This window comes from Leguminivora glycinivorella, chromosome 4, assembly GCF_023078275.1.
Source record: "Leguminivora glycinivorella isolate SPB_JAAS2020 chromosome 4, LegGlyc_1.1, whole genome shotgun sequence".
NCBI classification, from domain to species: Eukaryota; Metazoa; Arthropoda; class Insecta; order Lepidoptera; family Tortricidae; genus Leguminivora; species Leguminivora glycinivorella.
The window spans coordinates 369,995-385,312 of NC_062974.1; the positions used below are offsets into that span (position 1 = coordinate 369,995).

Genomic DNA, 15,318 nt, shown 5'->3' on the forward strand with positions numbered 1-15,318 from the left:
TGACAACTAATTCCAAGATTTGGCTAAGGCACTAGTTTTACGAAAGCGACTGCCATCTGATCTTCCAACCTAAAGGGTAACTAGGCCTTATTCGAATTAGTCCGATTTCCTCACGATGTTTTCCTTCACGAAAAAGCGGCTGAAGACAGTTATCTAGTTATCTACGATAACGATATTCTCGTAAGCGTTTGTGCATTTGGCTAACGTACCCAGGCAGGCAAGCCGAAGTGGCAATCTTTGACGCTTCGTGGCCATCGGAACGCAGTCTGGCTCTGTCACGCCACTCCAGCGATAGGGATAGCTTTCTACGGTACCTTCTGGTACTTGCATTTGGTACCTTGGCAGCTCAGGTTTGGTTACCTGCCGTTTTAAATTACTGGCATTCTTAGTAGTTTCGGAACGTAATGAAGCTAAATGAAAGTGTTCATTAAATACTACAAAGCGAAATGATTATAACGGCAGTTTTTCAAGAATTAAGTCAAAACCAAATAAAAATAAATGAAATGTTATTTCTTTCAACCGTGCGAATATAAACCTTAAGCAGGTAACCGATAGATGTAATTAATAAAATGTTTGAGGCAATTGACAACATACGGCCAGCCTTCCTAGATTGTCATGCCTATACAGGTGTCGGTGTGTGGCTCCTACCTACCTAGTAAACGGTTTGGTTACCTACCTAGATTGCCAAATGTTTTTAGGTACCAAAATGTTATTTGAGTTTATGTGTAGTGGGTTTATAAAATTGATTTATTATTTACATAAATCACAGCCCGGAATCATTACAATAATTTCCGTCCAACCAAAAGAAATGATATTTATTTTTAATTAGTGAAGTTACCATCTACCTGTTGGTTGGTTTAATACACAAAATTATGTGATGTTGCTAAATTTATAAATGGTTAAGCTATTTACCTAAATAAGGCATTTACTTGAATGATAAAATGTTGTACAACCATCACACTTAAATGTCCTATGGTAGCATTAGTCGATGTTTGAGAGTAAGGTGAAAACCAAAACAAACTAGATAAATACTTACCTAAGTATACTTCCTTACAGGGGTGAATTTACGTAAAAGTAACGTAAGTCACGACTTCATTAAGTGGTTATTTGAACTACAGCTGCAAATGAAAGGATCTATGCATATGTCGGGAAAGTAACACTTATTTAGAGATAGATTATCACTTGAACGTGAATCTTTTGAATTGATTGAACATGCCATAAAATCATGACTAATACTCTTGTCGCGGATTGACTTACGTAAACATTCCTAACGCCGATTTCGAGCAGTTTTATCTGAGTATTTAATTACTTAAAAACCAGAAAACCAGATGGGTTCACATTAAGTGCTAAATATACCTAAAAGTGATATACAGGATGGTTCTTGATAATGAACCTAACGACGTGTCAAATTTAACGAAAAAAAAAACACGGTATAGAAAAAAATACATTTTTGAAGCACTTATGATAAGCAGTTTCCATCTAAGTATTAAATTACTTTACCAGTAAAGTCGGCAGAAAAAAAGAGGCATTAAACGGATATGCAACTCTGTACATTCAATTGTATCGAACATTTAATTGGCACCTAAGTACTATGAAATTTTATGCCATTTGTGGCTGAAAATAAGGCATTAAATTGCGAATTTGGAAACAGCACATGGAGGTGCACTCTGTACATTCAATTGTATTGTTTAGTATCGACCGTTTAAATGGCATCTAAATACTATGAAATTTTATGCCATTTGTGGCTGAAAATAAGGCATTAAATTGCGAATTTGGAAACAGCAGATTACAGAATCTGGACATTTAATTGTCATGTGTGTGAATTGGATAACAGAAATTCTGGTTATTAAGCTAGTTAATACAGCAGATTACCGAATTTGGACATTAAATTGTCATGGAAAAAAAAAACCTACTGGTAACAGAATAACAATGACCTGACCTGTACAGTGTGCACGGCTCATTCAAAGCAGATAAAATGTATCTGGTCATTAATTTGACATGACTTTAGCCTTACGAGGATAAATATAAATATATGTGGAACCAGCAGATTACTGAATCTGGACATTTAATTGTCATGTAAAATAAATGAAAAAAAAACATACCTTGGTTAAGGCAGATATATTTATCTGGTCATTAAATTGTTGTAAACATAGTTAAACAGCAATTAAAAAAAAAAAAAAAAAAAAACTGAACATTGAATTGTTGCAAATATGAGCTTAATGATAATAACCTAAACACGAAGTAAATTACGGTTATACTGGTTGAACGTGCGCTTAAATGACGCTTAGATCAGATGATAAATGCTATCTGAGCCTTCAATTGTCATAATAGTAGATTGACGTCGGTCAATAAATATCATTAAATTGAAACCGAAATAAATTACACATATGAAAGAAAAAATACCAAGGCATCCAGTGCCTGAGAGTCTGAGACAACTACCCCAGTAAAACACTCAAGTACAATGACTGAGTACTTTGAGATAGCATAAGTTGAAATATTTTCAATATAATATATTTTGACTTGTGTTAGTTAGAATCATTAAATTGATTGGGTACAGGTTGCCCCAAGAAAGTCCAGTATGGCTTCTTAATTGTCGTTGGAGGCATTTGACAGCGAAGGTGATCCTACATCAGTAGGAGTTCGGTAGGAGCGCTGGAAAAGAGCACTCTTTATATACCTAGATGCCGCTAACGTCAATCAGAGTGAAAAGAGTGAAAAAAAAATAAATAAATAAAGACAGTTCATTGGTTTGACATTGCATTGTATATAAAAAAACACGTAGTGGTGCAGCTGAATTGAATAAAATTAAGCGAACGCTTGATACATTTCAACAACGCGGAAAAAAAAGAAGTTGCTAACTCTGCTTACCGTCAACAAGGCTTTGTCAGTATGGGTGACCTCAAGAGAAAGACATGCCTATTTAAGTTGATCTATGATAGATTTTCAAAGACAATCTACGTCATTTGAAAATCATTACAAAAATATATTGGTACTGAAGGTACTCGTTATCAGTTAGGGTAATAGGTACATACTGCAGAGATTCATGTAGGTGAATCTCATACAAGTCAGGTGTCCAGTTAAAACAAATAAACTAATGGATCTGTGAGCCTCTATTGAACTAATATAGAAAAAAAAAATAAGAAATAAAAATGCTGAACTTGTTTGCGTAATTTCACGGGAGGATATTGAAATCTCACTAGTGACCTTATTTCGTCTGGTCAAGAAAATGAACAAAAGGACAACAATCAGCGGCTGAATCAGCTTTGTCTGTAGTGATTGTAAAATGTTAAATAATCACAGATTTCAATGCTTCACGTCAATTATCTAGGTACCTAACTACTTACAATGCACATTATTTAGAAGTTAGGGAACATGATTCTATTCTATATATAAATGGATTGATAGACGGATGTGAAGTTAAGGGTACAACTGAGAGAAATTTGCCTTGTGAATCTAACAAACTCGTCTTGTTGCGTGTTTATCTGTTTGAAACAATAGTATTTTAGTAAAGGGAATAAATCACAATATTGATATGATACTAGTCGAATTTGTACGAACCAAACAACAAGGTCAAACTTGTTAAAATATATTTTATTGAATCAGCCAAACATTATGTTTAAATCAATATGTGACATGTGCTTTTACAAAATCGACTTGTTGGTTTAAATAAAAGATTGGTTCAAAAAAAAAAAAAAAAACAATAATATTTCCTCCCACGAACGCTCCGGCTGTGGAATGAGCTATGTCAAGGTATTCCCCGATGAACTACAGTATGGGGTTCTAAAAAAAAAAAAAAGGACTATACAAGTTTCTAATGGGTCGACGACGCGCATGTGACACCCCTTGAGTTGCAGGCGTCCATAGGTTACGGTGACCGCTTTCAATTAGGAGGCCCTATAACTGTTTGCCACCGACGTGGTATAAAAAAAATGTAGAAGGAAGTGTAACTACACTTAACAACATCAAACTTGTAGTTGGAATGAAAGAACACGTAGGCGCAATTTAAAAAAAAAAAAAAAATAGAAATGTTGAACGAACATTAAATCTAGTTGTTTTTCTCTCCGTGTGACACATAAATAAACGCTGAGTCTGTCAAGATATAACATCTCCTGAAGGAATTTAAAGACACAGCTGCAAAAACAAATTCAAATCGTGGTACCTGGGGAGAAACACTGTGCTTACCTACTACGAGGTAGTTACCTCGTAGTTCGGTGAGCTGTATAAGTATTCTGTTACTCCTGTTACTCCGGTCAATTTCAGTATGACTTGATGCCTTGTAAATGGGCATGCTGATTTGTTCGGTTAACAGCGCAAAGAAAGTAAATGAAGGAGATAATATTTGGGTAATAATTTAGATAATATTTTATCAAAGGAATGGAATGCACTCCCACCATAGATGTTCCCAGAAAAATACGACCTCGGTCTCTTTAAGATAAAAGTGAATATGCTAAGTATTACTGAATCGGTGAGCTCCATCTTCGACTATATCTTCACCTTCCATCGGGTGTGACTATGGTCAATCGCCAATCAGCCAAAAAAAAAAAAAAAGTGGTTTTGTAATTTCTTTAATAATCATATTATAAAATAGCCTAGCCTAAGAGTTAAGATCTTAAGATAGATAAAGAGATAATAATAATAAAAAAAAGATGTTGATAAAATACTTTAAAAGAAAAGTGTTATCTAAAATATATACATACTGTGTAGATATAAATCGGATGTTAGTATAATTGGGTCAATTGGGTAAGCACTTCTTAAATAGTATATGAACAGCTATCTATTTTAGAAAATTAATCGTTGATTACTTTGTGTGGTACAAAGTATCTACGAGAAAGAAAGCTGATCATGATGAAACAAAATCAATAAAACGATAAAGTGGATACGTGACCCTGAATAGGATTTTAATGCATATTCTATATAGTATCTCTATGTATTACAATGCAATGAATCACGAGCCCTTTCGATCCAGAAAAAAAAAACAGTAGACAGTAAAAGTTTTAATAACTATGCACTGCAATTTATAATTAAATTTATGAGTAGATCTAACTAAACATTATAATATCCGTAAGTATTATGAATTGCATTAGATGAAATGAAAAATGAAATAAATGTTTATTCAAAAACTAAACCTACAACTAAATTTATCTTCTGCCAAACCAGAGTATGGTTTGTCGGCAGACGAGGCTCCAGATACATTAGGTTCTATAACTAAATACTTATATGTACTATTTACTAGTTACTAGCAATAATAGGTGCATATAATGAAGTATAGGGCCGATACAATCAGTTATCAATGTTATCATCAATAATTACCTAATATACATTAGACGCCTGACAAGCGACCTATTAAAAAAAAATAATAATGTAAATCATGAAAAGGTATGAAATTAGTGAAATATTATTGTACGAGCCGTACACCTTAGATGATATGATTCTTGATGGTTGATGGTAGTCTTGATAGAAACACTGATTTTTGATACACTTATAAATTTATTGATAACCAAGGTATACTGAGTGAAAAAGACGGAGATGGACTGTATGGAACTAATTACGAATGATAACTGCTGTTTACCTTTTAAATGTATATTTAATAAATATTATGAGATTACAAAACCAAACACAATCAATGACAATTTATAACTAAACAAAAAACATATGCCAAAATGACAGGAAAAATCTATACTACATATTTCAATTCTGCAAAGAGTTTGTAACATCCTGTCCCTCGTGCAGCTATGCACCAACTAACCTAAATCTTAAATAACCTACTTACTAATGTCAGTCTTAGTCTTAGGTTATTCTAATCAACTTTTTGAGGGGGCGGCGTAACGTACCCCCAGCGGTTGCAACGTCCACCACCCTGTTTACGCCATCTTTTCCGGGAAACATATTCGTTATCCTTCCTTTTGGCCATGTTCCGCGAGGTAGTGATTCGTCCACTATTATCACCACATCTCCTATTTGTAGTTCTTGCCCACGATCTCCCTTTACGTTTACTCGCGTTTGCATTGTTGGCAATACCTCACGCACCCAGCGCTTCCAAAAGTGGTCTGATAACCTGATTGCCTTTTTCCACTCAGAGCGTCCGAAAAGGTCACGGTCTTCTAAGGCAGATGGCAGTGTTTGATTAGAAGGGCTTCCAATCAGGAAGTGGAAAGGCGTAAGGGCCGTAGGATCCTCTGGGTCTGTAGACACATGTGTTAGTGGGCGAGAATTTGCAATCGCTTCGGCTTCCATTAGTAACGTCATCAATGTCTCCTCTTTAGGGAACCTTTCGTTAAGCGTTGCTTTCAGCGCCACTTTTACTGTTCTTACCAAACGCTCCCAGCATCCTCCAAACGAAGGTGCAGCTGCGGGGATAAAACTCCACCTGATTCCTCTAGTCGCTGCTTCTTCTTTCATACCATCTGAGTAGAATTGGCGTAGAATGCGGTCTGCTCCAACGAAGGCGGTCCCGTTGTCTGAGTAAATTGTATTAGGGATACCTCTTCGGGCAATAAAACGCCTCAAGCTCATTATGGCAGAGTCAGATGAAAGGCTGTGTACCAATTCCAGGTGTAATGCCCGTGTTGTGAGACATGTATAAAGGGCTACATAACGTTTTTCATGGCGGCGACCCACTGTGACATTGACAGGGCCGAAATAATCTAAGCCGGTAAAGGTGAATGCCCTCTGGTGGTGTGCGAGCCTTTGAGGTGGCAGGTCTCCAGTGGCGGGGTTCATAGGCTTCGATTTGCGAATCTTGCAAAACAAGCATTTATGAGCGACTGATCTGACTGTATCTCGAAGCCTCAGAAGCCAGAATCTTTGTCTTATGTCATTAATGACGTATTCATTGTTGGCGTGCCCTGCTCGTCTGTGATATAATTGTACTAACAACCGTGCGATCGGGTGACGACCATCTAGTAATATAGGAGATCGTGTTTCTGGGTCAATATCTTCTACCGCTTTTATCCTTCCAGCCAAGTGAATTAAATTATCTTCTCCCAGAGAGGGTGATAGTTTGGTGAGACGGCTATTTGAAGGAATCGGTTTTGAGTTGATAATACAGTGGAACTCTTCGGAAAAGCTATCCAGTTGAATCCGTTGCAAAATATGCCTTTCAGCGGCTTTTATTAGGTCTGCGTTCAAAGGTGTGTGAGTGGTGGACGTTGATGAACAACGCGAGCGAGAAGGAACCGCTCCATTTTTTACTTTAGAATTTCTAATTGAGGCCAAAATGTTGCCGAAAATTGCCACAGCTTGATGTACCCGGGCTGTGGCACGTAATAACCGGAGCCAGTCATTAAAATATTCTAGATTTGCTGTGACCGGATTTGGCAAAACGCCATTAACTGAAGTTACCGCCACCGACTCAATTGGTTGGCATTTAAGTTCTTCGAGGTTTGATGTGACATTAAGTGGCTCTGTGGGCCAGTCCTCGGGGACTTTAAAAGAAATGATGGGCCAAAAAACCACCGATGTGAAAGGGTTAGATCAATTGGACGAAGTCTAGTTGTGTCATCAGCCACATTTAAGTCTGTCGGTACCCAGTGCCAGTCTTTGACAGCAGAATTTTCTAATATTTCACCTAGGCGGTGGGCAACAAAAGGCTTAAACGCTCGTGCATCACTACGCAACCATTGGAGGACAGTCATCGAATCGGTCCAAAAATATGTACGCGTTGGTTTTTTACGATGGCTGTCCTTGATAACGAGTGCTAATCGAGAAGCTATCAAAGCGGCTTGTAACTCCAATCGCGGGATAGATATAGGTTTAAGTGGGGAGACCCTCGTTTTACTTGCGATGAGAATGAGCTCGATGCTGCCGTCAGGGTACACTAAGCGCCAATATGCGACACAGGCGTAGGCAAGCTCACTCGCATCCGCAAAAACATGCAGTTCTCGATATGAAGGTTCCGAGCCTTTTATTTTTGAATACCAACGCGGGATCTTCAACGAAGAAACTTTTAAAAGTTCTTGGAACCATTCAAACCACTTAGATGATTCGGTCTGTGGGAGTTCGGTGTCCCAATCAATGTTAGATCTCCAAGTCTGTTGGAACAAAATTCGTCCCTTTATAACTATAGGACCTAAAAGACCCAATGGGTCGTACACGCGCATGACATGTGACAGAACTTTTCGTTTTGTTAGTGAACTAGGAACGGTTTCAAGTAAACCTGTGCGAAAACCTAACATGTCTAAAGTAGGGTTCCATGCTATGCCTAGGGCTCGGATGCTGTTGGCGGATTCCCCAAGATCGATTTCTAACGGCTGAGTAGCTCTAAGGTCCTCGGGGACAAGTTTTAGGGCCTCTGGCGCGTTAGAAATCCATCCTCGCATCTCGAAACAAGCAGCATTGTGCACGGTAACAATGTCTGCCGCTAACTGAGCCGCTTCGTCGACGCCATCTTGAGAGTCAATATAGTCATCCATGTAGTGGTTGAACAAAATGGCGTCCACAGCTAGCGGGTATAAATCGGCATGTTCAAGAGCGTTTTTGTTTTTTATAAATTGCGCGATAAAGGGGCTACAGCAGGCGCCGAAGATGACAGACGTCATTCTGTACTCCTTAATAGCGATCGTTTTATCGGGTCTCCACAGAAATCGAAGAGCGTCCCTATCTTGCTCTCTTACTCGCACTTGGGGAAACATCTCTTTAATATCTGCGGTTATTCCCACACGACATTCCCTAAAGCGAAACAGGACTTTCAGCAGAGGTTGAAGAAGATCAGGACCTGATAGCAATAAGGAGTTCAGGCTGACTCCTTCATTCTTGGCTGCTGCGTCATGGACTACACGAACCTTTTGTTTTTGAGGGTGGTAAACACCGAAATGAGGAAGGTAGAGGCGAATGTTGTCAGATTTGTTATTGTACTGCGCGTAGTAGGTCTCTGGTGTACATTCCTCGGCGTAACCTTTTGTTATCATATCGTCCCCTTACTGCAAATACCGACTATGTGCAAAAAAGTGATTTTGAGATAATGCGATTTTAATGTTTGAAGGTACGATTTCATATGAAAACATGAAAAAAATTACTATTTGTATACAGCATTCTACAGCCCGTATTGTGTTGTTTAATACTTAATCGTAAACAATATCCAGGCTTGATTTGATTGCCGATAAAACTACGATTTAAAAAAAATAGTAGCAAACTTAGTTGGTTTTTCCTGTAGAAATAAAAATTTGTATATTTCTCTTATTAATACATATAAAGCAGTGTTTCCCTTTGATTAAGCTTTGCTTTTAATACACTTTACTTATGATTTGCAAAAAAAGAAAAATATACAAAAGTTTTGAACTTATTTCAAAATATATTAAATATTCTCAATGACATAGGCGGTTTTAGTTGCAGGAAATATAGCTGCTCTAATTTTATGTTACAAAACTTCACTTATCATTGTCAATTTAACTGGTACATTTGTAATAAAAAGTTTTTTAACATTACTAACCATTAATAATACTTTATTTATGGTTTTGAAGAGTTATTCTCAAAAAAAAAATTTTGAAAAAATCCTCTTCAACCGGTTTTAGGAGATTTTTCACAAAATACTTTAAACGATTTCAGTAAAATTTAACAAGAAGTAACGCAATAGCATTCCCTTGAAATCACAAAAAGAATTTTACAAATCTGTTAATGCGTTTTTGGGTAATAGCATAATATGCATAGGTACTTACTACATACTAGTTCACTGTCTCAGCAATCCGAAGTCCGCCATAATTTATGTTCGAAATTTCACTATCTACACTGTTACATTTAGTATAGGTAAATAGTTTTTGTACGCTCAATAACCTGAAGTAATAGTTTATTTAAAGTTTTGTAGTATTTACGCCAAAGTCACTAAAATGTAGGCGTAGATGAGGTAATAAGTAAGAAAAAGTAATGTGTAACGGTAATTACATAGCTTTCTGGGGCGATTTAAAGCAATCATGTTTGCAATATTCTTACGCCCCCAGTTACATGCAGTGTTTTTCATCACACTTGCAATAAAAAGATAAAAAAGTATTTATGGTAGTCCAAAATACAAATTTAAACACTCTTTTGGGAAAAAGTTTTTTCTTTTACTCCTGATACGCCTTCGTGCGATTGCACACTTACTGCGCAAGAGTGATAAAAAGTTATTAAACAACATCTTCATCGCTGGTGGAATTCGATACAAACACGTCCGTAACACGGCTGACAATGCTAGACTAACTAGGTATTAAGTGATTGGAAGCACTCATGGTACTATTTAGTTACGATACCTTTGTCAAAAAGTCTGCGTAAGTCCATCTTCTTGAACGCAGAGATAGCTAGTTGTTTATCGAGCTTTAGACCGAGATAGAAATATGATATGATACATTAAGAGGTTTGAGGTGGTTCTACTGAACTGGAGTTTAATTTGTGGCGTTGATTTTCTTGCCTTGTGCTACGTCCAGATCTCGATATGAACTTAAGCCTAGTGACCACTAAGCTCGCCGAGTCGAATCTCATTAATTCGCCTTCTGCATTTCTTATGAAACTACGTCCATTAGCGACGCGTCGAATCGGATTCATCGTTCATTGTAAATGTATGCAGGGCTCGATTCGACGTGCCTCGACTCCACCTAAGTGTCCTCAAGACTTTATTCAGCCTTTGTGACAGAGATTTAATACCTAAAGGGTACCATGAGTGGTTTCAACCACTTAATACTGCAGTTGGTGAAGTGGTACACAGTTGTGACATCTGAAGTCTACTCGTACCGTAGGTATGCTAGTAAGTAAAGTAAAGTTTATTCATTGTTAACTGTGTACATAAGATGGTATGATATACAGGAAATACAGTATCAACAGTGCCCATTTCGAGCGTACAATATTCTTAAAAACTACTGACTATATTAGCTTACTGGCTAACTTATAATTATTACCCGGTATATTTCAGAAAAAACTCATTTAGGTTGTAGAACATCGTATGAAAAACGAAGCTTTATTTAAGACAAACAATGGGTTATAATTATGTATAAAGAAGAGAAATATGCAAACATTTATTTCTACAGGAAAAACCAACTAAGTAGGTATTCGACTGTTTCATTAAATCGTATTTGATCGTCAACTAAATACATTCTGAATATATATACGACAAAGTAGTAAACAAAAAAATATAGGGTTTAAAATGCCATACACATAACGTAAATTTCTTCATGTTTTCATATAAAACGTGCCTTCAAACTTTCAAACCGCATTATCTCAAAATCGCCTATTTACACATAGTCGGTATTTGCAGTAATAGACCGTTATCCTTTCCTTCGTCACATCACATGCAAAACCAATTATAGTCCCTATACAACTTTTTGGTAGAATGAAATTGCTGATGTTTGTAAACAAACATCTTCTGGAAAAACATCTTAAAGACATTTGGTGTATTTAGCCTGGCTTAAAATAAAGAATTTTGTTGATAGTTTTATTTGCAAAAATCAAATATGTACACATTAAACTTTTTTGTAGAACATAAGATGGCTACTTTAACAAAATGTTTAAATGCAAAAAAACACTATACACCATTAAAAGGTTCTACTTGGCGGATAAAGCATAAAAGTTTATATTAAATATTCATATTACATTCTGGCAGTTTATAATGCAACAAATTGACCATTAAGTAACTTTATGCGGAAGCTATCTTTTGAATGCAGCGTCGTATCAATACATGGGTTTTAACATATTGTAGCCCTTGAAAATCTTATTCTATAGGTGCTAAAAACTCGATTTCGTCAAAAAGTCACTTAGTCGGTATTTGCATTAATGGGACGATATTGTTAATAAATGTATTATATGACTTAGCAAAATCGAGCTCTTTGCACATGCACCGCTCCAAACTTAAAAAACGTGACATCGCCTGTGGGTAACTATCAGGAACACGCTGTATACCGTCACGCCAAGGCATGCCTACTTCAAATCGACCAGTGGGCAGTCGTATGGCAGTTGCTTCCAAAATGTCGACTGCGCGCTGGTCTAGTTTGCTATGCAATGTTTCCGTTTTTGTGATTCCTATAGAGTCTAGTTTGTATTGTTCTTTGATTAGAGACTCCAAGTTTTCATCATTATTTATTTCTGTGTGTGTGTAATTAATAAATTCAACTAACTTGGTCTTACTAGAGACAACGCCGTACAAAGTCCATCCTAGTGCTGTTAAACAGGCGGCTGGCTCGTTAATACCGCCGACACAAACAGCACGAGCGATTGATAAGTACCAATGTTCGGCGCCTATTAAAACAGTCGGTGTAGCGCTTTCGTATGTTAGAACGTCGACTAAGTCAGTCAAATGTGAAAAGGATTCAAGCGCTTCACGTTTGAGTGACTGCGTCCGCAAACCTAAAGAATCCACGCATCGAGCATTTCTCACTGAAAAGGTCTCATTTGTGTACCTACCTTTAATTTGAAAATCTACGTATGATATAGTAGCCTCACATTGGAGTTGGCACACACCGTTTACCGTTATGGTCTGTTTTGGCCCAGTCGCTCCTATACGCGTGGCAATGCTGGAATCTATGAGACTAGCAGTACTACCGTCATCAAGGAACGCGTAGACGTTACAGGACCCGGCAGGCCCCGTGACAGTGACAGGTAAGATCTTTAAGTGAGCTCGGGAACAGGGAGCTACTTTTGCATTTGACTTTTGTGTGCCGGTAGAGGTAGTAGACACTATTACCTTTTCGTCGGTAGGTTGGTGAGATGACGTGGGGTTATTGTTGGTTTCCTGGGCGTGAATAACGTTGACTAGTGGAGCCGCTGACAATTGTTTATGAAGAAGCGCGTTGTGACGAAGTGGGCAGCCGTCAACGCCGCACGGCCTCACCCGACACGTATTCCACTGGTGTGGACTAGCCTTTAAACACCTATAGCAAACTTTGGCTTCACGTAACCACTGCCATCGTTCATCAACAGATAAAGAATTGAATTTTGAACAATCTTTTATATCGTGATCATTATCACAAAATGCGCATATTTCTTTTTTAATATGTTTGACTTTCGATGACGACTTTGATTGCGTAAAAATATTGTGAATGATTTCGCGCTTATGTGTTTTTTCAGCGACATATTGCGGTTGTGTAGCAATAAACTCTGGTGACAAGCCGAAACGAATATGTTGATCGAACTCGCGTTTTAAAAAATCAGACAATATTTCGAGCTTAGGACGCCCTGTGGCATCAAGCGTGGCGAAGTCTGTCCACCGAATTTTCATTGTAGGGTTTAGTTTCCCTAAAACGGCGTGATATAGCTCAGGAGAGTACAAGTACTCTAAATGGTTTAATAACTTGATTGTAGAAATAGAATTGCGTACCTTATTCGACAGTACTCCTAGTTCTTTCAAGTCGTTTCCCAGGCGAGGAAGGTTTTTTAAAGAATTGACCTCTTTGTAGACGATGAGCTCGGGGCGGGCGAAGTTGTCCTCGAGAGCGCGCATCACCTCCTCCGGGTCCTCCGTGGACATCAGCAGCGCCGCGACGGCGTCCCGGGCGGGGCCGCGGAGCGCATTGTGGAGCCGATTTATGTTGTCTAGAGGAGAAAAGTTATTTTTAGTTACGTTATATATACGTTTGAATTGTAACCATTGCAGCGTGTTACCAAAAAATTGAGGTAATTCCAGTTTCTTTACACTGGAAGCTGAAGCGAGAGCCTTCGCTGCGGCCGCGGTGTCGGCTACCGCTTGCAGGAGAACAGGTTGGCCAAGCTCCGTGGGGAAGAGCGGGGGCATATAGCCGGCCGCCTCGGACGCTTTGGTGGCATTTACCGGTTCTGATTGACGATGAAGGGGGTTAATAGGGAATGCAGATACCCGAGTGGCCATCGGTGATGGTACCGTATGGCCGGGAGATGGACCTAAAAGAGGTTCGCATCCTACTGCCGGTTCCGATTGACGATTAAGGAGGTTCATAGGGAATGCAGGTACCCGAGTGGCCATCGGTGGTGGTACCGTATGGCCGGGAGATGGACCTGAGAGAGGTTCGCATCCTACTGCAGGGATGTCCCTATCACCACAATTGTCATTGAACGGAATGTCCATGTCCCTATCACCACAATTGTCATTGAATGGATGGTTTTCAACCCATTTTTTTGTTCTATTCACGCTCACCTGATCTGAATGGCTACGACCTGCGCAGCTACTCCCTGCCTCGGCATCAATAGCTTGGAGTTCAGCTTGCAGCTCACACTCTTCGACCTGCCGTTGCAGCTCCGCAAGTTGAAGTTCTCGTTCGCGCTCCCGCGCGGCGAGCGCCTGCTCACGGTCGCGCTCGTGGGCGGCGAGCTGCTGCTCTCGTTCCAGGCGGCGGCGCAGAGCGATCGCTTCAGCTGCAGCTTTTTGTGCTTTTACGGTCGCCGAAGAACGAGAAGATTTGCTTTTGCTTTGCGCCGTGTGAACGCTAGGTGCCCTGTCGCCTTGCGGAACAGAGCTGTGAGGCTGTGGAGGTGCTAAAACGGCGTCGGGATTAGCCGACATTATTTTACTTTTGCTACGGGTGATCATACGATGAGAACTACGTGAATATATGAATGTAAACAATGAAACAAAATGAAATGTAAACACGTAAACGGAACTGTCAGAAACTAAATAGGCACTGAATAAATGGGGCGAATGACCAATGAAAAAGACGGAGATGGACTGTATGGAACTAATTACGAATGATAACTGCTGTTTACCTTTTAAATGTATATTTAATAAATATTATGAGATTACAAAACCAAACACAATCAATGACAATTTATAACTAAACAAAAAACATATGCCAAAATGACAGGAAAAATCTATACTACATATTTCAATTCTGCAAAGAGTTTGTAACACTGAGTACTAGCTAGGAGCACGTATAAACATAAACTAATGCATAAATCGATGTATAGCGTAATCGCAAATGCAGCTATAAAGTAAGACATTACTGTCTGTTTTGATATAACATCAAACAAGACCTTCAAACCTTAAGATCCAAAAATTCAGCCGCTCATCGGTTGCTACGGCGTAAAAAATTGATAGGCTCAGCACTCTCAAACCATTTATGACATTAAAACCGAAATAAATTACACATATGAAAGAATAAGTGACCAAGGCCTCCAGCAAGCAGCAGTGACAGTAATACAGGTATATCGTTAAATGATGAATTGAGTTTGGATTTAGCTTAATAATTATATTTTTTGTTCTTATTTAAGGTGTCTGTAGCTCTGCGGTGAAAAATGTTAAGGTATATACAGCGGGGCCGCGGGGCAGATCTCGACTGGAGGGCAAATGTAACTGGTCCATTGTTTCCATGTTTTACAATGTTTACATTATTAAATAGAGTGTCCACCGGTTATACCAGACTAGCACTCGGAGGTGGCCAATTATACATAACT

At 38.6% G+C, this 15,318-nt stretch overlaps 1 protein-coding gene across 1 annotated transcript; it reads right to left on the reverse strand.

Moving 5' to 3' along the window:
• Nucleotides 1-7,337: 7,337 nt before the first annotated feature.
• On the reverse strand, nucleotides 7,338-14,588 carry LOC125225135. Its single transcript, XM_048128707.1, has 2 exons — nucleotides 13,274-14,588; nucleotides 7,338-8,030 (listed from the first exon to the last, which is right to left on the reverse strand). Exons 1-2 carry the CDS (start codon nucleotides 14,456-14,458, stop codon nucleotides 7,338-7,340), a joined length of 1,878 nt encoding a protein of 625 aa, XP_047984664.1. The 5' UTR covers nucleotides 14,459-14,588.
• Nucleotides 14,589-15,318: the final 730 nt, after the last annotated feature.